The 23,231-nt window shown below is 35.9% G+C and overlaps 1 protein-coding gene across 3 annotated transcripts; it reads left to right on the top strand.

Moving 5' to 3' along the window:
* Positions 1-261: 261 nt before the first annotated feature.
* Positions 262-22,636, top strand: LOC116264894 (uncharacterized). 3 transcript variants are annotated; one of them, XM_050080650.1, is made up of 21 exons: positions 262-421; positions 574-763; positions 7,588-7,644; positions 8,821-8,848; positions 8,932-9,054; positions 10,486-10,597; positions 10,703-10,740; positions 10,843-10,896; positions 12,367-12,435; positions 12,529-12,645; positions 12,779-12,847; positions 17,095-17,174; positions 17,256-17,378; positions 17,465-17,750; positions 17,911-18,000; positions 18,327-18,494; positions 18,586-18,710; positions 18,809-18,947; positions 21,894-22,018; positions 22,132-22,308; positions 22,400-22,636. In XM_050080650.1, exons 2-21 carry the CDS (start codon positions 669-671, stop codon positions 22,437-22,439), a joined length of 2,115 nt encoding a protein of 704 aa, XP_049936607.1. In that variant the 5' UTR covers positions 262-421; positions 574-668; the 3' UTR covers positions 22,440-22,636. The 3 variants fall into 3 exon arrangements, with proteins under 3 accessions (XP_049936607.1, XP_031501206.1, XP_049936608.1); XM_031645346.2 differs by having other exon boundaries at positions 272-421; positions 513-763; XM_050080651.1 differs by lacking the exon at positions 262-421 and having other exon boundaries at positions 428-763; positions 18,812-18,947.
* Positions 22,637-23,231: the final 595 nt, after the last annotated feature.

Raw genomic sequence — 23,231 nt, 5'->3', positions numbered from 1 at the left:
GGATCTAACATGATCTGACTCGAAAAGGTATAAGAGAGAAAAATTAAAAGGGCGTTTGATAACTTTGCATTTAAGATTGGATGATTTGACTTAAGATGAACTCACTTAGGTGTATTTATTTTTAACAGGCTTAAGAATCATAGATTGAGATCCTTATTGGTTTTTAAGGCATAAACTTATGTTCTGATAATTTTTTTGTCAACTTTCTAACAAAAAGTGCATCCAAGATCTCGAGATCTAACATCACATGAGAGCGCCAGTGGAACAGAAAGTCTACCTCTTTAACCTAACCCCCTTCCTCTCTCTAGAGAGGACAGGGTTGGCTCCAAGTTCTAAAATCCGGTCCATCTCTCCGAGAACTAACCGGGGAGAGATATTGATTAGGGTCGCTCCAAGTTATGAACAGCACTGCACGTCTCAGGTACTCTCCCTCTCTCTCTCTCTCTACATCCAAAGCATCCTTTTACATTTTCAGGGCTCTTGTGATTCTTAACTTGTAATCGTCTCCGAAGAAGCATCTGCTCGATCTGTTTTTATCGAAAATAAGCGATGCCCGGTGTCGGTTTTCTCTAGTGCATGGATCAGAGGGGTCTTTCCTAAAGATCTCGACGTTGCACTCCTAGGAGAAGTTCGCAGAGTTTGAAGCACGGGAAGTCATATCTGGTAAAATGGCAGACCTGGCGACCATACCTAGTGACGTTGAAGCCCGCTTTAGTTCTTTGGAGCTAATTGGCAGAGGATCCTTTGGGGATGTATTCAAGGGGTATGTTCCTGATCTACTTTTTTCGTGACTCTCAGTAGATTGGTTGCTGGTTCAAGATGTTTCTCTTTGTTGAAATGACTGGTGATTGCTGCAACTTGAATTTTTTAGATTTCTAATTGTGCTTTCGACATCGACCGATGATCGCGGCCATGCAATTAATTGGAGTTTTAGGGTGGGCTTTTGAACACATTGCTGGTACCAAGTAGTAACAAAGTTTGTGTCTTTCAAAATTATGCGTTGATTAGGTTTGGGACAGTGGACCGTTCAGATTACATTGTGGGCTATTCATCTATAGCAACATCTGGGAGTGTGATTTTTTTCTTTGCAATGGAAATGGGCATTCTGTATTGACCATTCTGCGATCTAATAACTCTGTTTTGCGAGATATGGAACGTAGGCCCTGTTTTTAGAGCTTAGAAGTTGGAGCCCATAATCTATTCTTAAGCATGTTGTTATGATTAGTTGGGTATTTTAATCCCCAATCCTTAGGTCATGACCGCTACCGAAACTAATTGCAGGGCAAACGCAAGTCTGGTGATTCTGTATTCTTCTGAATAACAATGGCGTCTACGTGCATCATGAGAAATTGAAATTGATTGATCATGTAACAGAAAACCTTTCCCTGAATCTGCAAAACTAGACGATCCAAAATAAGAAGAAAGACCATGTGGGTGGGCAATGTTTCTTCCTAGAGACTCCAGTTTCCAAGTTGTCTTTTTGTTTACCTTTTTGCTGATAACTAAAAGTCCAAGGTGTGTTGTTAAAGGAAGGAGAAAAAGGCCTAGATAATGATTCCTTATGCACAAAATTGTGGCTATTTTTATCTTGGATAAAAATGTTGCTAGGGACACGTCTGAAGCTGAAGCATTGTAACACTCAAAAAACAAGGCATAAGCCTTAAGGTGTTAAACAATTAAAGTGTAAGCTTCATGATTAAATAGTAATAATATGATAAAAAACTAATAACTGAAAAACTACATGAATTAAATATGTGTGCTCCTTACCCACGAGCAATGTTGTAGAGTCCTTAATGTATTGTGTATTGGTCGGGCTGATAGTTAGTTATGGAACATAATGTAACAAAAAAGAATTGTAAATATATATTTTATGATGTTAAAAAATTGAAAGAGAACAATATAAAAAATAGGAAATAAAGAAAAATGTGTTTTTATAAAAAATATTTCACATGGATATCAATGAACGTTTATCAATTTAATATCACATGGTGTCATAAGACATCAAAAAGTAAGCTTAAAATTTTACACATTACAATCTAAATTTCTTCAATGGAAATAACACATAAAAATACAATTATTCATTGTCTTCATTCTCATTTTTCTTTGCTTCATCTCCTTAGAAGTCGACATCCTTCGTTAAGTATATAGGCTTCTCATCATCAATGTCCTGTGCTCCTTTGAAGTTGAACCACTTAAGATCTCCTCCTGAAATATAGTGGTTGGTGGTTCTCCAACCCATGAATCTTGTATACAGAGTGGTCCAAGCTGATAGGATTAATTGCACGTAGTGCTTTCTTGTTGAAGTTTTTTCTAATTGCTTAAGTAAATAAGAGAAAATTAATTAGTATATATATTATAAAACAAGTGTATACTAATGAGTCAACTTAAAAAACAAGTCTATATTAGCTTACTACAATTGTCCTAATCACAAAATATGTCAAATATAACCAAGGTCATTCAACCTTCCATATTCTGGTCTATTTCTTTTATTCTTGCGGATTTATTGGAAAATACTCTAATTCATCTACATCCGTTTGCACTACACGTCTAATTGAAGATTTTAGTCGTAGAACTTTTAAGGTCCGAATCACATACCTAAACACAAAGGAACACTATGACATAATAAATAAAATAATTAAATTATAATTATGAATAATCAATTGGACTTTTGTGTGTAATACTTGGACACATTGTTGTTCTGTTCCAAATGATTACACATCCTCCGATGTCACTTTGACAAGTATCATATACTTCCATCTCACAGTCAATGATGTCTTCTATGTTAGGCTTAATGACTAATGCCTTTGTAGTCTAAAAAACCCTTATTCACTTGTCTATCCATTTTAAGTGTTTCTAAATATTTTGCGGGATTTGAGAAACATGCTGCTGCATCGGAGGCATGATGAAATTGCCCAGTCTATATAGGCATATACAACTTTTTTGGTTGAGGTTTTCCTTGATAATCTTCCTCCTCTCCGCTTTTTCCATGGCTATGAATAAATGTGCCCCATCAGACCTCTCCTCACTGTCAATGAATTTTTATGTTTTAATTGATTTTCAATAACTTGGCACATGATTTCCTAAATTGATTTTGAATGCAATGTCCATGGCTTACCTCAACCTTATCTTATGAACACGTGGATACACAACCCAATCATCACTTGAGAACATCTCCCTCAAAGCATTTCTTTGTCTCACTATACTTTGTGTTGTCAAAATATTAGTTTGTGCATGGTGGATTAATTCACTTCTATGTGTTCATTTTCTCATCGCTCAATACGTGAACATAGATTATAAATGTATTTTTGTAATGTCTTGATTTTATTCAATAGTTAGTTCCATCTCATCCGTCTTGCAATGATCTTGAAACCTAACATTGATGTAATGAGTAGTATATGGAGTCCAAAAGAACGACTCACACTTTGAAGCCAATAATCTACCTGCATTCACGGCCACAAATATCATTCTCAGGTTTTTATCGGCAAGATTCTTTTCGGGTATTTTTCAGCAAAGTTGTTTTTCTTGGGAAATCTCTGAGTTTTTTTTGAAAAATAAAAAATCCAAATGGTTCCGTAAAAATACAAGAAACAAAAAACTAATAAGTATTGTATTGCATTTAATAGGTCATGTTAAATACTTAAGAGAAGAGAAAATAAAACAATTAAACAAAAGTTGAAAAAAAAAACAGAAAATGAAATAAAAAGTAAACAGAAAAATTGTGATAAAATTGCTTTAAAATCTTGATCAATTGATTTTTAGCGATTTTGTCAAAATATCGCGATAGCTTCCTGTGTTTTTCGTGTTTTCATTTTTCGTTAATGTCGTGATACTTTCGAAAATCTTGCGGTATTTGTAGCTACACCTGCATCTCTATAATTTGTTGCATTATCCTGTAATAAGCTGCGCAGTGTTTTCATGTCTTATTTCTTTCACAAGATTATAAAAAATATGAAAGAAAAATTCAATAGTCTTTAGATTATCTAATAGGTTAATAGATTTCAAAAATATAATACACTTGGGATAATATACAAGAAAATTTATCAATATTCTTGTCCTCATGCCTGTCCATCCATCTGCCATGACAGTTGACACCACATCCTTTATCACAATTCGTGACAATATATTTTTTCCTCTTTAAATTTGCATCAAATTCTTTCTCAACTGATGATAAAAGAACATTGTTTAACCAGGGATTATAGAAGTAATTGCATCTGCTATATGTTGAAAATAAACTGAGTTTTCCACATCAAATGGAAATTGAAATGCATGTATCATAAAAACATCTCTCAACTATATTATTTGCCTGTTCTACCAATTTTTTGGTAATCATAGCTGTCTGAAACATTAGGTTGAGAACCTTAGAGCAGCATGAGAAGGAAAAAGAACTTCGGATTGAGGCAAAACCGTTCAACTTGTCATTAGTTTTTCTACCATGAGGCCTACTGCTTTGGTCCAACTTTTCTCTTTCTGCTAGAACCGCCACCTGCATACATTACCCCTTTTCGTTTTGCTCTCAATACATCTGACCTTATATAGCATCAGTAGGATCAAAAGGAGGAAACTCAATATCTAAATCTGACACTCTCCAAAAAGGTTGCCACACCCTAGTCGACCCAGCTTGGATAATGAGTATGGCAGTGGCTTGGGTGTGGCAACTGACAATTTTTTGGTAATCATAGCTGTCTGAAACATTAGGTTGAGAACCTTAGAGCAGCATGAGAAGGAAAAAGAACTTCGGATTGAGGCAAAACCGTTCAACTTGTCATTAGTTTTTCTACCATGAGGCCTACTGCTTTGGTCCAACTTTTCTCTTTCTGCTAGAACCGCCACCTGCATACATTACCCCTTTTCGTTTTGCTCTCAATACATCTGACCTTATATAGCATCAGTAGGATCAAAAGGAGGAAACTCAATATCTAAATCTGACACTCTCCAAAAAGGTTGCCACACCCTAGTCGACCCAGCTTGGATAATGAGTATGGCAGTGGCTTGGGTGTGGCAACTGACAATTTCCTTTTTTTTTTCCCCAACTGAACAACTGATAGAATTTTGTTTCATATATATATATACATGTATATATATATATATATATATATATAAAATTCACCAGCACTCATGTTTTCTTGAAAAATGTTGAACCCACACCCCACGTCTATGTTACATAGCTCAATCTCATCCTCATTCTTCACTTCCCAGCTCCCAGGGCTCACCGCAGCCCATTTCTGCATCTTCCATATCTTCTTTTCTGATTTTTGGGCTTTTAGGGCATCAATTTGTTTATATACATTGGTATTGTACAACTTCTGCCAGACCTATACCTTTGCTTGGAACCACAATTTTACATGTCCTGGTTAAATGGTGATTTAACTAAGAGATTAATGTGGCAAATTCTTTTTCAAAATAGTTACAGCCAGTTGCAGCCAATTTTCTTCTTTCATTTGGCTGTACCATTGCCATGCTGGGTAATTTGAAACCATATCTTTGAAAACAATGGAAGTCTATGGCAAATATGAAGATTTTGTATCTTTCATGGTAGAAATAGGTTATCATGGATAAGGAGGAGGAAACCCTTCCTTTTTCATCCAGAAATCAATCTCCCACGTGCAATTCTAGCTCCCAATTGTATTTTCTTCATACTGACAAACACTCCTAAGAGTGTCTACAAGTCAAGCATGAAAGCGGTCTTACAACTCAAAACGCAAAAAAGAGTTTCAGGTTCCCCCCATTTTTCTGCCATTTCTATATCATATAGTACAGCGCAATATAGGTTGTTACACTGCTGTAATGTTATAAGGGTGTAACCTAATGTTTGGGCCAATTGTTACGTTACTTATCGTAAAGTATTGTATATATAACATTGCCCAACATAACTTGAGAATGTCACATAAACAAACAACCTAAGCACTATGAAGCACTTTACTTTGAGATGCAAATTTATTGTCAAAAGAAATGACTTGTAACATGTGAAATACATAATTTCAAGATAGCAGCATCAATATATATATATATATATATATATATAGAGAGAGAGAGAGAGAGAGAGGATGATGACTTTGGCTATCCGGAGTTGCCTAGCCATCTGACTGGGGCCGTTCAACTGAAGAGGATAGATGGTTGAGAGAAAAACAAGGAGAAAGAGGTGTGACAGTAAACTAATGCTAGAAGATGAAAATGTCCATTTGTTTTCTCTGTGTTTTTCTCTTAACCATCCATCATGTTGGATCGGATGACTGTGGCTAGATGGCTAGGTGACTCTGAAAAGCCAGAGTCACCATTCAATTTTCCTATATATATATATGTATATATAACAAAAAAATATGAATTCAAAAAAGAAAAGAAAAGAAAACAACGCATTCATGATTCAAAATTTATAGACTGTGAGAGAAGTCGGTTGCAGCAACACCGGTCACCCGGAGCCTCACTCGATTGAGGGCTCCTCATTTTACCATGTATAGACATGGTAACATATAAAAAACCATAAATTTTGGGTGAAAAAAGGACTCGGTCAAGTTTGACTGACTCTGACAATGGTTGGATGCGACCACAAGTATACCGTACTGACCTGTGTCTGGGTCACATTGAGTGACATACCGGTATCCATACCAGTGTTGTACCCAACTGACACAGGTATTGCACCATTTGAGCGGTACCTGTGTAACATAGGTTATCATGTTAAGATAAGGTTTGACAATTCACCAACATACAGGACATTGGAAACCACATCCCAACAAAGCTTTTAAATTTTGGCTTTTAAAATGAAATGGCAGGTCATGTGATGCACACCTTATAGTGAAATATGGGCTTGTCAGTGTGAGGTGCAAACTTCTTCATTCCAATGGTGCATTAGGGCATTTCAGTGTGTCGAAGATTTACCTTTCTTCTGAGGTGTCTTGCTTCACATTTTCAAGCTTAAGTACTTAACATCATTGACAAGGAACGGGGCAACCATGCATCCTAATAATTCAAACAAAAATTACAATGATGGTTGTACTGAATAAAGGGTGCAGAAGCGTAAGCACCATATGTGACTGATCACTTGGTCTAATAATTTAAGAGATAAGATTTGCTTTTAATTGATTAATTTTGACCTATTATGGTATATATGAAAAAATAAAAGGTCGAATAGGTCATTTACATTACTTTATCTCTTCTGAAAAACAAAAATCACATGACAAAAGCCTGATATTGTGATTCAATTTCCTTTCTTTTACTTCCGTTTCTGATGCAGTTTTTGTTCATGTGCTTGCTCTGGTTGGCCGTAGATTAAGTACGGGTTATCAAATAAATGCTTTCAATGGGGATGGTTGGTCAGATCTGCTGTTTGGGCTTGTTTTCTGATAGAATGGAAGCCAGAATCAAACAAGCACAACTTGGATTATATCTAACACACAAACACAGTCATTATGCTAATGATTAATGCCAAAGGCCCATCTGTTGCTTATCTTATGCAGATATTTGTGTTCTTTCTCTGCAGATTTTATTTTAGTTACCTTGCTGCTCTTCTTTGTTTTCTTATCTTCATCTTGATGCAATAATGTGATGGGTTCATGTAAGAGCTCAAGTTGATGAATGGGCTGTTTATTGCAGATTTGACAAGGAGTTAAATAAAGAGGTTGCCATTAAGGTTATCGATTTGGAAGAAGCGTGAGTTTTTTCATAGCTGATTTTTCTATTGTTTTAAATCCTCTTGCATTTGTATGGTTATGTATAAAGTTAGTTTCAGAATAATTACCTTGAGTTCAGTTCATTGTGACAAACTTCTGACAAACAGCTATAAAGATGACTAGACAAGAAATGTAGTCAAAAGTGGCCTAGGTGCCTCATGGGCACCTAAGTTGGGATACTTATTTGTAATTGTAAGGAGTTTGTTTTAAGGAACTTTCTCTCTTAATATGTTGTTTGAGTCACCCCACCTCCCTCCCCCTTTCTTTTATTTTGTGTTTGGGTTTTCGCGGGGTAGTTGGGGGGGGGGGGGATGAGGTGGAGTTTCAAACCACCGTTTTTTCCCATTTTTTCTCTCTTTTTTTTTTCCCCCTTTTCAGCGACTGGATTGACTAGTTCTGCTGCCTATGTAGTGGTTAGGCCTTATCTGGTTTCTGGATTTGTCCAACTTAGTAATTTTAACTACATAAGATAAGACAAACACCATCGTATGATTTCTTGCATGTTAAAATTGCTTCAAGGTGTCTATTTTATGTTCATGAATGAAGTTAATGAACGCTATCAAATTCTCATGCTAGAGTAGCATATATGTGCTGATCAGAGGCTCTCAAATTTTACTTTTCGCAAATAGGAAGTCACATGTAGAACGTCTTCCTTGCCTCTTTCAAACAGTAGCCTATTTGTGCATCGGCTTACTTAATATACTTTTAGAAGAAAAACTCCATACATGATGAAAAATTAAAAAATGTTCCTGGGTATGTGACACTAGCCACCAAAAGTTGTAATATGACAAATCAGTAACCTAATCAAACCTAAAGTAATTAGATTTCTTTCAATTGTCAATCTTTTGCATTATAAAAGGAAAAAAGGTCAAACATATCTCAAGGAAATTTTTTTACTAGGTTGTCTCAATAAATGAAAATATGGCCTGTTCTTCTGCCTCCAATACTTTACCTGTCCTATGAAGATTGAATCCATATGTGGACATCTAGAGATGAGCAAGAAAATTACAGCTATAGAGAGGATGAAAAGTTACTACTCTTTAAGCTTAGCAGTGTATGATATAGCTAATCATATGCTGTTGGAGCAAAAAACCTTCTGTTTGGGAATTTGTACTTTGGTTGCTTCTAACATTTCAATTTCCTCTATATTATGCAGAGAGGATGAAATCGACGACATACAAAAGGTAAATGCTTGGACAATGGACACTCTTATGCTTATATATCCAATGTTGGGTTGTGATTTATTTGTATCAGTTTCCTTTGGCAGGAGATATCAGTTCTATCACAATGTCGTTCACCTTATATTACTGATTACTATGGTTCATACCTTCATCAAACAAAACTATGGATAGTTATGGAGTACATGGCTGGTGGCTCTGTGTCAGACCTGGTACGTTATTTAAATTAAGATAACTTGTGATTCTTTATAATCAATTTTAGGATCTACTTTGCAGCAAAAGAGCAATTATCTTTTTTATTTCAGTATAAAATTTCACATTTAGCTTTCATTGTTTATTTAAAGTGATGTAGTTGATGAAGTCTTTTTTTCCCAGCAAGTAATTACTCTCTGCATCTCTCTCTCGGTCCCTCTGCCCTCCCCCCACAAAAATACAGAGTCTGAGAGTACCTCATTGCTGCACACCAGTTTGCTAACGAAGTCGTTCTTTTAAAAATTAATATTTACAAGAGTGCACATGATAAAAGTCTAACTTGAAAGACAGAAACACATCCAAATAAGTTACTATATGAAAACTGGATGAATTCCTTCAGGCTTTAAGGGACTCCCTCAAGCACGTCATGTACTACTTGCTCATGAGAAAATTATGCCCCAACCTTGACGTTTCTGTAGTAAAATGTCTGTCAATTTTAGTTCCAGGCTTCCAGCAACCTGTCTATTTGTTAAACTTTAACCAATTGGAGCGGTTGTGCTTGTCATAAAACATATCATTTTGGTGATAGTGCTACTGTCAAAGCTTCTAAACTTGCACTAAATAGGGGAATGATGTACTATGTTCCCAAATACTTGTTATTTTTATAAATATATGATCTTGAAAATGGTGTTCTCGTGCTCAATTTCTGTGTGATTGGCCGACCTAGTTAAGCTTTTGGTCCTGCTTATCTGTGAGATGAATGTTCAAACATGTTCCATCATCAAACCAACTTTCTTTGCTGTTAAGGTTTCTGCTGTGTCAGTGTAACCAATGATTGGCTATGTCACATGGGTGTGGGTGCAGGTGAATAAGGGTGTTGTTGAAGGTATGAGTGCAGTTTAATTTTAAAAGGCTTGGGTGCAGGAATGCAGCTATATGATCAAATTTCATTGAATCCCTGTATCAGAAAGAAGATATGATTGAGTTGACTGCACACTGCTTTGACCATTTCCAGGGGCTGTGTATCTAGATGTGCCCATGTTCATGCCCATGCCCATCCATGTTGACACTGGTGCATTACCCTTATAGGACTGTCTACATGGCATAGATGATAGTCTTTCATGTTTTTTTTTTTTGGTAGGTCATTTTTGTAATATTTGTGCTAGCCTTTACAAATAATAAAGTTCTGTTGGAGCATCTATGGAGTTGCACTGGGGGAATCCATGAAAGAACATGATTGTGTAACCACATATGCTCCACATGATTTTGCTGATCAAGGTTAATTGCATATGAGATATCTGGTCCTTTCATGTTGAGTTCCTCTAGAGCTCTAGCCCATACCACCAGCTTCTCCTTCTTATTCTTTTAATGGTTGTCCATCCTTTAATACCCTTGTATTCATTGGACAAGGCACTTCATAGTTTTTCATTGCTGAAATTGTGTTCTTACAGCTCCAAACAGGCCCTCCATTGGATGAAATGTCTATAGCATGCATTTTACGCGATCTGCTACATGCTATCGAGTATCTTCACAATGAAGGGAAGATTCATAGGGATATCAAAGGTTGCTCTATTTTCTGTACTTGAGTGTGCTACTTTCTCTTTTAGTAGTTTTTGATTGTTTAACTATTGAAGGTACAATTTTAATGGTGTGAACTGCAATTTACAGCTGCAAACATCTTGCTGACAGAGAATGGAGATGTGAAGGTGCTGCTAATGATTGAATAACTTCACTGGCTTTTTAATAATGCATCTTGCTTTATTCATTATCCTTTAGGTAATAAAACTTTGTCTTCCTAACTTTGACAGGTTGCTGACTTTGGTGTTTCTGCTCAGTTAACACGTACAGTTTCTAGGAGAAAGGTCATATACTTTTCTTTCTGATGGGTTATTATTTTTCTTTTTATTTACCACCTGCCTTTTCCATTAATGCCCTTCAGAGAATCAATATTATGCATAAGTGAAATGCATTTTGTTAAGTCTAATGCAAGCAATCTCTACTGTGGGTATGCAAGACCATATTGTTACCAAGAGGATGTAATTTTAACACAAAGGAAAATGAACACCCTTTTGAAATTACACAGAACAGTAAAAGCTATGCTGCAAAAGTGATGCTGTTAAGGTGTGTAACTGCTTTGAAAAGACAATTTAAATAGTAAATATATGGTCACATGCTAATATAGGCGTTATTGGTTTGTTATCTCCATTTCCGTACAGTTCATTCTCAATTCTTCTAACTGTTAAGTTACCTTTTGTCTTCACTTTATTTGTCTTCATGATTTAAAAATGAACAGACTGTTTTTTTATTTTATTTTATTTTAAACATTAGAATGAAGGTTTACTACAACATTCAAGATGTGTTTGTGAACATATATGTGCACCATCAATCACTGAAGCCTGTAGTGCATTGTCAATCAAACTCACAAATGATATTCCTACTGGTCTGGACTTGTCTTATTTTCTGAAAGGTCTTGAATTTTGAACACAAAATATTATCTTGGTCTTGACATCTAAGATAATAAAAAGCATTTTGAGTTCATTGGAGCTTTTCGGTTATTTTTTTCCTACCTTTGTAACAAATATTGCTGCCTCTTTTTTTGAGGCTTTAAAAATAAGAAAAAAGTGAAAAGTTGTGATATTTTGAAATAAATACCAAAATGAGAATATCACATTTTTAACAATATTTTGAATTTTTATCAATGCGCTTGTAAGAAAATCAATATATATAACTCAAAAATCTCGTAATATGTATAACTTATTATTATTAACCTTTCCTTGAGAAAAACAAACTTTCTGATTAGTATCTGAGAAAAAACTTTGCTGATAAAAATGCAACAATGATATTTGTCACTCTGTTTATACTTCGTTAGGCATTGATTCAAAGATATAATTTTTATTTTTTACTTGTTTATTCCTTCATACAAGTGAATGTTTTTTTGTTCTTCATGCAACTTGACCTGCCCATGCATGTTTATTTCAGTTTTAGGCAATATTCTTTTAAGCTAGATATAAAAGTTTTGGGACGGATCAGTGAAAATTTCACCCTTTTGTATGAACTGTTTTTCTTGAGTATTAGGGTTGTTTGATTTCCATATATATATATATATATATATATATATATATATATATATATATAGACACACACATAACATATATTTCCTATTATACTTTATGGCAATTTAATTAATAAATATAATATATGACAGGTTTGTCTTACATTTGGTAATCATTTATCTTTGAGCCTGCTACAGATGGTCATATAGTCATTGTTTCAATATAATCACTTTTTGCATTCAGTTGCTTAAGTTTGTCTTCACATTGAATGCTGTGCAGACTTTTGTTGGAACACCCTTTTGGATGGCTCCAGAGGTTATTCAAAATTCAGAGGGTTACAATGAGAAGGTAAGTTGAATATTTTAGGTGCCTTTGCTTGCTTATTGTTCAAGTTCATTTTTTTTGTGAATATTAACTAAATTAATATTTGATGTACTTCAGGCAGATATATGGTCCTTGGGAATAACTGCAATAGAGATGGCCAGAGGAGAGCCTCCTTTGGCAGACCTTCATCCAATGAGGGTTCTTTTTATGATACCTAGAGAAAATCCACCTCAGGTGTCTTTTCTTAGGCTAGCTTATGTTCATTATTTGTACAGAGATGTGCTTGTGTTATTATTTATTATTTGTACAGAAATGTGCTTGTGCTATTATTTATTATTTGTGAATTTCTTCTTTTGGGAATGTGCAGCTGGATGAGCACTTCTCAAGGCCGATGAAAGAGTTTGTCTCCTTGTGCTTGAAAAAGGTCCCAGCCGAGGTTAGTAACAACTAATAACGTGCTCATTTAGTTGCTTGTTCACAGTTGACTTTGGGAGTCCAGTCATAACTTGTTGAATAATTCATTCATGGTACTTACTATTGCTGTTTACTTTGGAATATCTTCCATGAACCATGGAAGCAGTGCATCTAGAACGATATGTGAATTAATGCCAAAATCAATGTGAAGATGCATTGCTGAGGCTAAAAAAGGAGTCTGGTCTATTTTCTCTGTAAGGCAACACACGTTTATGACAACAGCTTGACCATCCTTTTGCTTGTTATTGATAAGGTGTTGTTCAGGTTGCTGTCTGAACAACTTTGAGAAAAGTGTGCAAACTGACCAAGTAATTGCACTATTCAACAATTTTTACTCATCACTGAAACTCTTTTCCAATTCCAGAGCAGCCTTCAAATGCTTACTATAGAAGCTGCAAGTCTACTTCTGGTAGTTTGAATGGTGTTGACGTGAGATCTGGAAAATGTATAATCTGTATTGGTTGGATCCAAATTTTAAAATAAGAAACTAGTTGTAGCATTAAGTACGAAAGCTGAAAAAGTTTTAAAAGAATCTTCGAAGTTCGAACTATTTGTTTAAAAAAAAATTAAAGAAAAAGCTTTAGATAGAGCTACAATATCACATATCAAATAACTTTTATCTGCATAAAACAGAAAATAGAAAATATATATGACATAGTTAACCAAGGCATTAAAAATTAAACTCTACTGGTCTAGTCTGTGTTATGTAGACAAATATAAAGCAAAATATGAGTTTTAATGTTTATGTCTTACACTTTTACTCATTAATGATAAAAAAAAAGACATTTTGATTTTACTTCTGATGGTGGAGAGAGCATGGTATGCAAGGAAATCATTGAACCTGCCTCTTTCATGCACAGAATCAGCCAAATCAACAACCTGTCTAATTCTATATTATTAAGATACATAGGTGTATCTCTAGATGCACCTGATATGGGATTATATATCCCCAAAAATATTTCCAAGTATGTAATATGTATAATATCAGTCTTATGTAATGTAGACTGTTGAAGGTGGTACCGTGCTGGTACTTACATCGACTTGCTAACATTAACTGTCATCTATTACAAGTGCAGTCAACCAAATATGTAGTCAGTAGTATACAGTATAGTTAATGGGGTTTAACCAGTGATGTTTGTCGTGGGTATTTTTCGGTGAAGCTGAAAATCTTGGGAAAAATTAGACAATTTTTTTAAAAAGAAAGAGTCCTGAAAATTAGGAAAAATAAAATAAATGAGAAAACTAACAAGAAAACATAAAGAAATAACTTAATAAAATGATAAAAATGATGTTGTTTTAGCAATGATAGAAACAAAGGTAAATAAGTTAACATTTTTAAACTTTAAAGCAAAAATAACGTAAAAATAACGAGTAAAAAATACGGTAAGAATGCAAATAATTCATTTTGGAATTCTTTTTCAGCAAAAAAAGATGAGTGTTTTTTGTTTTTTAACGTTTTTGTTGGTCTTTTTCGAAGATGATGGGTTTTCTATGACTGGTATACACATTAGATTAGACTTTGACTTGTGTTTCAAGTTGTAAACATATCTCACATTTGGATTCATGCATGTGTATGCATGCATAAAGCATACTCAAATTTGTTGAGATTGATTTACACTCATATTTGGACTTTTATCTGTATCTGCACAAGTGCACATGCACCCACGAGACGTAGATATCAGGCTTCTCTGTAGTTAAAATGTGTATGATATGATATGTAATGTATATGAAAAATTGGATCTTAAGAGTCAAGGACATGGGAAGCTCAATTTATGTGTTCAATTTTGTGGTTCCGAAACAAAGATCTATTCCCCTTATAATATCTAGTATAGATGAAACAGGACATTTCCCAAAGAGCTGATTAGGCATTTAAGAATTTGGCACCCAGAGAGTGCTTCACCTATTTTACTGTGTAGACTAAAGATGTGCGACTCTACGCATCTATGGATTCAGTTAGCGCAATTAGAATGAGTGATCTTTGTTTTATATTGTTATTATTTCTAATTTCTAGACAATATATTCCACTGGAGCTGTTTGACTGCACCAGAAATTTTGTATTAAACAACATTTTGCAAGAGAAAACATGAATAGAACAGACATAAACACAGCAAATCCAAGATCATGACCTGTGTTGCCAACCAAATCATCCTAGTCGGTAGGCTCACATGGGTGCTGCAAATTGGCTGCCACACCTAAGTGGGATGTGCAGAGAGTGCATTATGAGGGCAACTGTTAATAATTGATGGTCATTACCCTTTGTGCTGCACTTCAAATGCATATGTTTCTGTTATTTTTGTTATATATATATATTATATATATCATTGTCACAAATATCAGTATTCTTTTCTGGGAAACAGTGAAATAAGAAAAAAATGAAAAAATCGCGATATATATATAATTGTGTGGGTGGTGGTGTATTTGTATACGTGTGCATGTAGGTGTATTTGTGTCTGTTTATCTGCTTATCTATATATGTTAATGTGTAACAGGTTGTTTCTCTACAATTTTCTTTATTTATTTTTTTCCTGTCTTGGTGCCTTGACTGCTTATGTCCAACTTCCAATGTTGGCAACTAACTTCATACAAAAAAGGAAAAAGGAAATGGAGAAATTCCATGAGCATGAGCACTAAGCTTGTATTTTCTTGTGAGGAACAAGTAAAGAAGAGCACAAAACATGCGTACTATGTGACACGGGTACGTGGAATTGCCCCATGCACCCACTCCCGTACGTGGTATGCGGAAGCGGGTACAACTAAGCTATGGGGTACGGGTTGGATTGAGTCTGGGTCAGACCCGATCCAAACCATAAAAATCGTTTGGTTTTACTTATGAAGCAAAAGTCGAGCTCTGCAGGAGAGCTCGACTTACCTGCGTTTTCTTCAACCCTTGTCTACAGCAGCGATGAGTGGCGGCGACAATGATGTCTGGTGGTGACCGGTGGCAGCCAAGTATACAACTTAGGGTTTCATTTTGTTGATTTGGGGGTATTTGTTTTTTTGATTTGGGGATGTTTTTGTTTGAAGATTGAACGGTAAAACCGTCGATCTTTCCATTTTTTCATATTTGTTTGATTTTACGTGTCTAATGTTCATCTATTGCTGGCTATTTTGGCTGCCTATCTGTTGCCTTGCCTGCCATTTATTTGTTGTTGTGCTGGCTATCTGTCGGGTATTGAAGATTATCTTCAATCTTCATCAAACCAACTGTTGCTGCCGAGTGCTGATCAGCCAAGCTTAGGCGCAAGCCTAAAAATTGGGATGTGAATGTTGAGGACTTTAACTTAGAAGAAGACAATGAACTTGAAGTTGTTAAGTGTTAATTCAAGATTCGAAGAACCTTCTATTCCATCAACATCTTCTAATGTGGAAGAAGAGGAGGACGAGTTGGGCATCGACTAGAATGATGATAATAATAGTGTTCTTATGATAAACAATGTTTTGTTTGAGACTTTCTTATGAGATTATAAGTGTGAACTATTATTATTTTTTTTAATTTTATCATTTTTTGAGAATATAAAATTTGTCGTACTTGCGTACCCACAATTTTTAAAATTGCCGTGTCCGAACCCGTACCGCCGTACCCGTACCTTACCCGCACCCAGGTGACATAGCATGCATATAAAAAACAAAAATGGATACTACTATGGTGTTGGTGACTATGCCAATGGTCCCACTAGGATGCTGATGACATTAGATAACTATGTTCCATTGGCTTACAGAATGTGAGGACTCCCAAAAGTAAAGGTAGAGCATGAGCCCAAAGTTTTGGGGACAAAACTTCTTTCCTCCCTTAACTGGTAAAAATCATTTGCCTAATGAAGGATCTCCTTGGCAAAAGAATTGCCTATTATAATCTTTTACTATGTTTTGGCAAAATAAGTGAGGCCTACAAGCGTAGGCAAAAGTTTTGTCAAAAAGGAAAATCTTCGAGTGCAATCAAACATCGCCTTCATGATTTTGAAATAATTATTTTCGAAGCATATGAACATGAAAAGATAGCGAAAGTACATACTTGTTGTATACATGACTAAGCAGGTAGTTGTATATCTGTTGATTTCATTTGAGCTTCTTGTTATACAGTTTACATTTTATGAGGTCCGTGACTTGCAATTTTCAGATTGATCAGATTGGATATCCATGTGATGTAGAACGAAAGCCAGTTCCATATGCTTCACTTGATTTGTTGACAGTTTTTGTTTTCTATTACAGAGGCCTAGTGCGAAAGAACTTCTGAAGCATCGATTTATCCGAAATGCAAGGAAAAGTCCAAAACTGTTGGAAAGAATTAGGTGCACTATTTAGCTTGTAGAATTCAAAAGTTGTTGTTCAACTTGTTCTCTAGATGCTTATATTGAATATTTTTTTGTCAGGGAACGTCCAAAAATCCTGGTTAAAGAGGGTATTGGATCTCAGATGAATGACTATAAAGTTGAAGATGCTAGTACGGTCCGGATACCGAAAGGTGTAAGAGATGAAGATGCCGCACGAGCCAGGTGCCTTAAAATGCTGTGAATATTTGCTCTACATGTTCCATTGTATCTGGAAGCTGATTTTCAATGGCTACTATTATTTGTTTTAGCCCTGGAAAGATTCCCAAAGATGATGGTTGGGATTTCAGCATGGGCAGTAACCAGGGTACAGGAACTATTCGTAGTGCTGTAAAGCCACCTCAGGCTGCTGCACCACGAGATAAAAAGTCAGAAACAACATATGGCCATGGTCTTCCAAGAAAACATTCAGAGAAAGATGGTTTGTGGCCTTCCCCATCTGGCAGTAGTGTACAAGAGCCATTGTCTAACACTTCTCAGGAGGGGGATTCAAAAAGTTACACTGACGCTGAAAGAGAAGACTTCTCTCTAGAGGATGTAGGCCCTCTCTCTCTCTCTCTCTCTCTCTCTATATATATATATATATATATATATATATATATATATATATATATACACACACACATACATACATACATATATATGCTTGTCAATCATTTATTTTCCTGATGATGAAACACAAAACAAACACTTGCAGGACAAATTGTCAGTGAGCAGCTCTGGCACAATGATAGTTCGGACTCCAAGAACAAAATCTCCATCATCATTCAATAGTCCCATGTCTGTGGTATGGTCTATTTGCTTCTGAATGGAGTGGATATGTGACCTTAGATTCACCTTTTTCACTAGGCTAGGCCAGTCCAAGTCAAAAAATGTCAGAGAATTTTTTTTTTGCCTCTTCCTTTTCCCTTCTCCTTCTTTTCCCCCCCTTTTTTTTCTTGTTCTTTTCTTCCTTTTTCCTCTTTTTTCCCTTCATTTACTGTTGTCGTCCCACCTAGGCACCACCATTCTTTTTGAAGGTCCACTGCATAGGCCTGCCTTGCCCTTTTGACTACTAAATATGTGACAATGTTGTAGTCTTCAATTATGCATTTTTGACTACCAATTCTGCAGCAAAACAGCCAGAATATGCTGGATGATGATATTGGAAGTGGCACAATTGTCATCCGTGTTCAGCATGATGAGATGGAATCTTCATCTAGAACTCCTAAGTCCAGATTAGGCATTCAAGAGAAAACATCAAATGCATCAATGGAGGATAGTGCCACAAATCTTGCAGAGGTGGGCACTGTCTTCTCCCTTCAGTTCATGTTATTCAGTTATGGAATTCTTGAAAGTGGTTCCTGATCTTATGCTGGATGGCATCATTAAGGCTAAAGCGGCACTGCAAGCAGGGAGAAGGGGAAATGCTCGGGACAGATTGGGACGGGGAAAGCTCAATGCTGATGCTCAAGAAACAAAACTAGGAGGCTGGGCACCAAGGCCAAATTCCACTAGGTTCCACTGCTATTCTTCTCTATTCTGTTGTCAACATTACTCTTGATTTTTCTAATTTGATTATGATGTTCCCCTAAATAAAAAAACTTCTTATGCAGAAGTTCTCTTGAAAGCTTGGATGCACCTAAATCAGAACTTCAATTGCGTCGATCAAGTGATGAAAATGTGAAGAAAATGCCTCTTCCAGTAGTTTCATCACCAGCACTGTCTTCGTTGCTAATTCCTGCTTTGAAAGAGGTAAGCTTGGAATCATACATTCTCTCCTCTATGGGTCAGAAAATACTTGCTGATGTTCATTTCCTTTTGGACCCCACTAATGGTTTTCTCAAACTCACTGTAGTTGAATTAATTTATTTATTTCCTCGTGTTTGCACGGATTCTCCTTTATTGGAGAGAAAGTTGCTGTAGTAGGAAGCTTTGTGCCTTCTTTCACTCATTCTTTGAGTTGGTCTTGTTCATTTATCACAGACGTTGAGATATGGGATCCCAAATGCAATAGTATGTTGCCCATTTAATGGACCCAGAACAGATTTCATAAAGATCTCTCGACACTATAACTGAGGTCACAATCCTATTAAGTACAACTTATTCGAAATCCAAGCAGGTGACCAAGCTGCATTATGAATCAAGGAGCCAAAATAGATCCACAGTCAAGGAGATCAAAGGTGTATGTTGGAAGCTTTGTATCTGAGAGATTAAATGTTTGAATATGAAGTATATTTAAGGTGTAGACAATGATCTTCTGATGCTAAGGTTTGGAAATAAATTTCTATCTAGCAAATTCTCATTGTTGATCCAGATCTAGTTAGATCTTTAATCCAGAGGGCACCCAGCTCTTGATAGCAGCCAAGATTCAAGTATTTACATGTGGACAAGGATCTACACTGTTGAGCCCCAAAGCTGATATAATCTGTTTAGGGTTTTGGGACTTAAAGCAAAACCTGATTATCTATCCGAGCTCCAAAAACAAAATTTACTTAAGGATCTTCCAGTGCTGTGGAAAGGATACAGATTAGGCAAAATGATGCAAATGCTTCAAATTATCAAATGGTTCATGGATTCAGAATGATGAATGATTCGAAACTCTATTTGGAGTGATTTTGACTCTTGACTTTCTGGGTCTCGGTGACTCAGCCTGGTTTTGGCAACTTCCCTTTTGCATAAAGTATAAATAGTGTTTTAATTCATTGTGATATTGAGATAATATATGTGACATAATAATGTATATGTATATTTAAAATGCTGTGTTGGTAATATATTTACTACAGTACTTACATACATACAGACATACATGCATACATGGACAATTAATGTCATTTACAGCAATTAGCGTATTTATGTAATGCACACTCACAATATATGCTTGGATGGCTCAGATAAACCAACCTGTGACTTGGCTATCAATTGCTGGTTTTTTAAAAACTTAGCCAAGTCAATCTCCAAGGGGGTTGACGCAATGAATAGGGGATGGGTTGGTAGGTGGTAGTCTTTGTTTTAAGCTGACGTCAACTTTTGATGGAAAAAAAAGGAGGGCAGGGGGTTGGGCACCAATATGCAAGTCGAAGCATAGTGTGGGCATCACTCCAAGGGACCGAAAACAAAACTTAGTACCCTTTGGGGAAAGGGGAAGGGTGGGGCTTTGTCTCTGTTGTTGGACAATATGGTGAAATACTCCTCGGCATGCTCACTCAAGGTACAAATATTGTCATAGAGGAACTGATTGGGCGATAAAGCAATCCTCACATATTGGCCCTGAAGGAACAACTTAACACTTGATTAATGTTTACTTAATTTTAATAATATAGAGGCCGATGTAGGGCTGTAGGCTGAAACGGGACTGCTTTAAGATATGTAAACTCTTGGAAAGTACCAGTTGCTATCCTTTGTGAGGATAATGCTATATAATGAGTAAGAAGGATGAAGCAAAGATGAATTTAGTGCAACAACCATGCGATTAACAATCTCATTAATCACAGTAATATGTGATCATGCATGCAAGTGAATATAATTAAATTAATGGGTTGGACATATCCCATGAGCAATGTGATTTTAATCTCTTCAGGCAGATCTGGTAGAGAACTTTGAATCAATTTACATCGTATTGTGGTTCGATACAAGTCTCGTAATTGAATCTAACCTGTGACTTGGCTGTCAATTCCAGGTTGGGGACCAAATCACCAAGTCAGCCAAGTCAACCAAGTTGACTTGGCTAAGTTTTTAAAAAACACTTCAATTCATCAAAACGATTCATGGTCAGCTTACCTGGTGAAGCTCTGAGATAAAATCTATTCAAGTATGCAAGTGCTTAAAATCATCGAAATGATTCAAGAATTAAAAATGGCGCAAATGCTTCAAATCGTGAAAAGGATTTGATAAAGAGAGAGAGAGAGAGAGAGAGAGAGAGAGAGATAGTGCTTCTCTTTATATGTTGTTTATCTCGTGTCTTCTATTATTCAGCATTCTCAAAGTTTCTTTTTGATTTGTGTCTGATTACATAAGTAAAGAAATGAGTATCTTTCTTTTTCATGCTTAGAAGGGAGGGTAGAATGGCACATGGCCAGTTTGGTTTAGATACACTTATCTAAGATTCAGATCTGGCCCATATGATTGAGAAAAGAGAAGGAATTGATATTAGGTAGTGGTCTGGCTCATAAAATGGAAAAGAAAAAGGAAAAATGAAGCTAGATTTAGGTGCTAAACCTGCTTACCCTATAGCACTAGAGGGTTAGCAAGAAACCAAATGTCTATGTAGCTAAGGAGAATGGAGATGAGGAAGAAGCAGCGGTGTTCATCTCAAAACAATTATACATACAGAGGTTATCTGGTTTGTTAAGCATTGGGTTCGTAACCTGATCAGATTTCAACTACTCATCTTTCTCTCCCTTTAAGGCCAGTGTAGTTTTTTTCTGGAATATTCTCGGGGACTGAGTCTTCCACCATGAACAAGCCCAGAAACAGAGTGCTTACATTTGTAAGGGACTGGTTACAGGACTGATACGTGGGATACACTCTTTGTTCTCTTAAGAAACAGTTACCAAAGTGTAGCTTGTTACTGGAAAAATTTTAGTGTTGCATGTTGTTTTGGGTCTAAGCTGTCTAGTTTTGCAAGTATGCTGACAATTGTAGTTAGTGGCTGTCTAAATCTAGTAGAAATTACAAGATCATCTTGCTTTATGTCTGCAGGCTGCTGGTGAAGAATCAGCAGGATCTATTGCATGTGCTGTATCTGATTCACTAACATATCTTGAACACCATATTCCTGGTTCATGTGAAGTTCTTGTCTGCAAGTTGCTTCAACAGCTCAGAAGGTATTCTGCTTTTTTCCTTGCCTTGGAGATACTTTTGTGGCATTTGGATTTGTTTCTGTTGCTTAAGTTTGTAGATGAACTACTTTATTTTATTTTTCATGTTCACTCAACAGGTCAGAGGACTCCTCTATAAAGGGTCTCCAAGAATTGGCAGCTAGCATGTTTTCAAAGAGCATTACGGAACCAGAGAGCATTGCGAAAAACGAACAATTGAAATCAGAGGACAGGAAGATGTCTGATCTTTCAGACAAAACAAATTTAAGCCCACTAGGAAAGTTTCTTCTGTCAAGGTAGGACGCTACCCCCTTTTCTTATTTTTCTTTTCATGACCTTGAGCTCTAAAAGTTCCAGGTCACCATCCTAAGCTCTGATTTGGCACAGGTGGCAGGGGCAGGTTTCACGAGACCTGAAGTCAGTATAGTGGGAGTATTTTGAATTTTTTGGTTCTGCTGCCCTTTGTATGCTTTGTATGTTATATTCATTTTGATGTACATATCATTTTGGTTCTGCATAGCAGCGTGTTGTCTTTTTTGATTTTTCACTATGTTTTCACTCTGATGGGATTTCATATACCTATCATTTTAAATTCAATACGAGCTTATCTTTTTACGATAGAAAGTTTCTGTTTGATTATAAATGGCAGATCTAATGTTCTCTCACCCTCTTCTCCACGATCAATGGCCATCTTTTTTTGCCGGCTGCTGAGATGATCTGATCAGCATCAACATAGTTTACTTCTACTGTCCACTAAGTCACATGGGTACTTCACTAAGATCCATGTACACGTGTCGCCTTAACCGTACCCAAAGTGGGTACTTGAACACACTTGGGTACTTTTTATATTTGAAACTGACATAAACTGTTTAGTTTGACATGATTAATTTTTTCCAGCTTAGTTTTCATTTTATTTTTAGAGTTATTGTTCATTAACATGTAATGTTTTTATTTAAATCACTTGTTCATTTAAATGTTGCTTTCATTTCAATTTTTTTGTTTTATTTTGCATTACATTATATATATATATATATATATATATATATATATATATATATATATATATATATATCATGTTCAACGTACCTATATTTTTTAAAGTTGTCATGTCCATACCCGTACCCATGTGACTTAGACTGTCCATAATCAGAGTTTTTCCCTTGCTTTTTTCTGGATGCAACCGTTTTCTTTGTTATATTGCCGCAGTTTGAATGTCCAT

This window comes from Nymphaea colorata, chromosome 11, assembly GCF_008831285.2.
Source record: "Nymphaea colorata isolate Beijing-Zhang1983 chromosome 11, ASM883128v2, whole genome shotgun sequence".
Classification (NCBI taxonomy): domain Eukaryota; kingdom Viridiplantae; phylum Streptophyta; class Magnoliopsida; order Nymphaeales; family Nymphaeaceae; genus Nymphaea; species Nymphaea colorata.
This window is presented reverse-complemented; position numbering and strand designations above follow the sequence as displayed.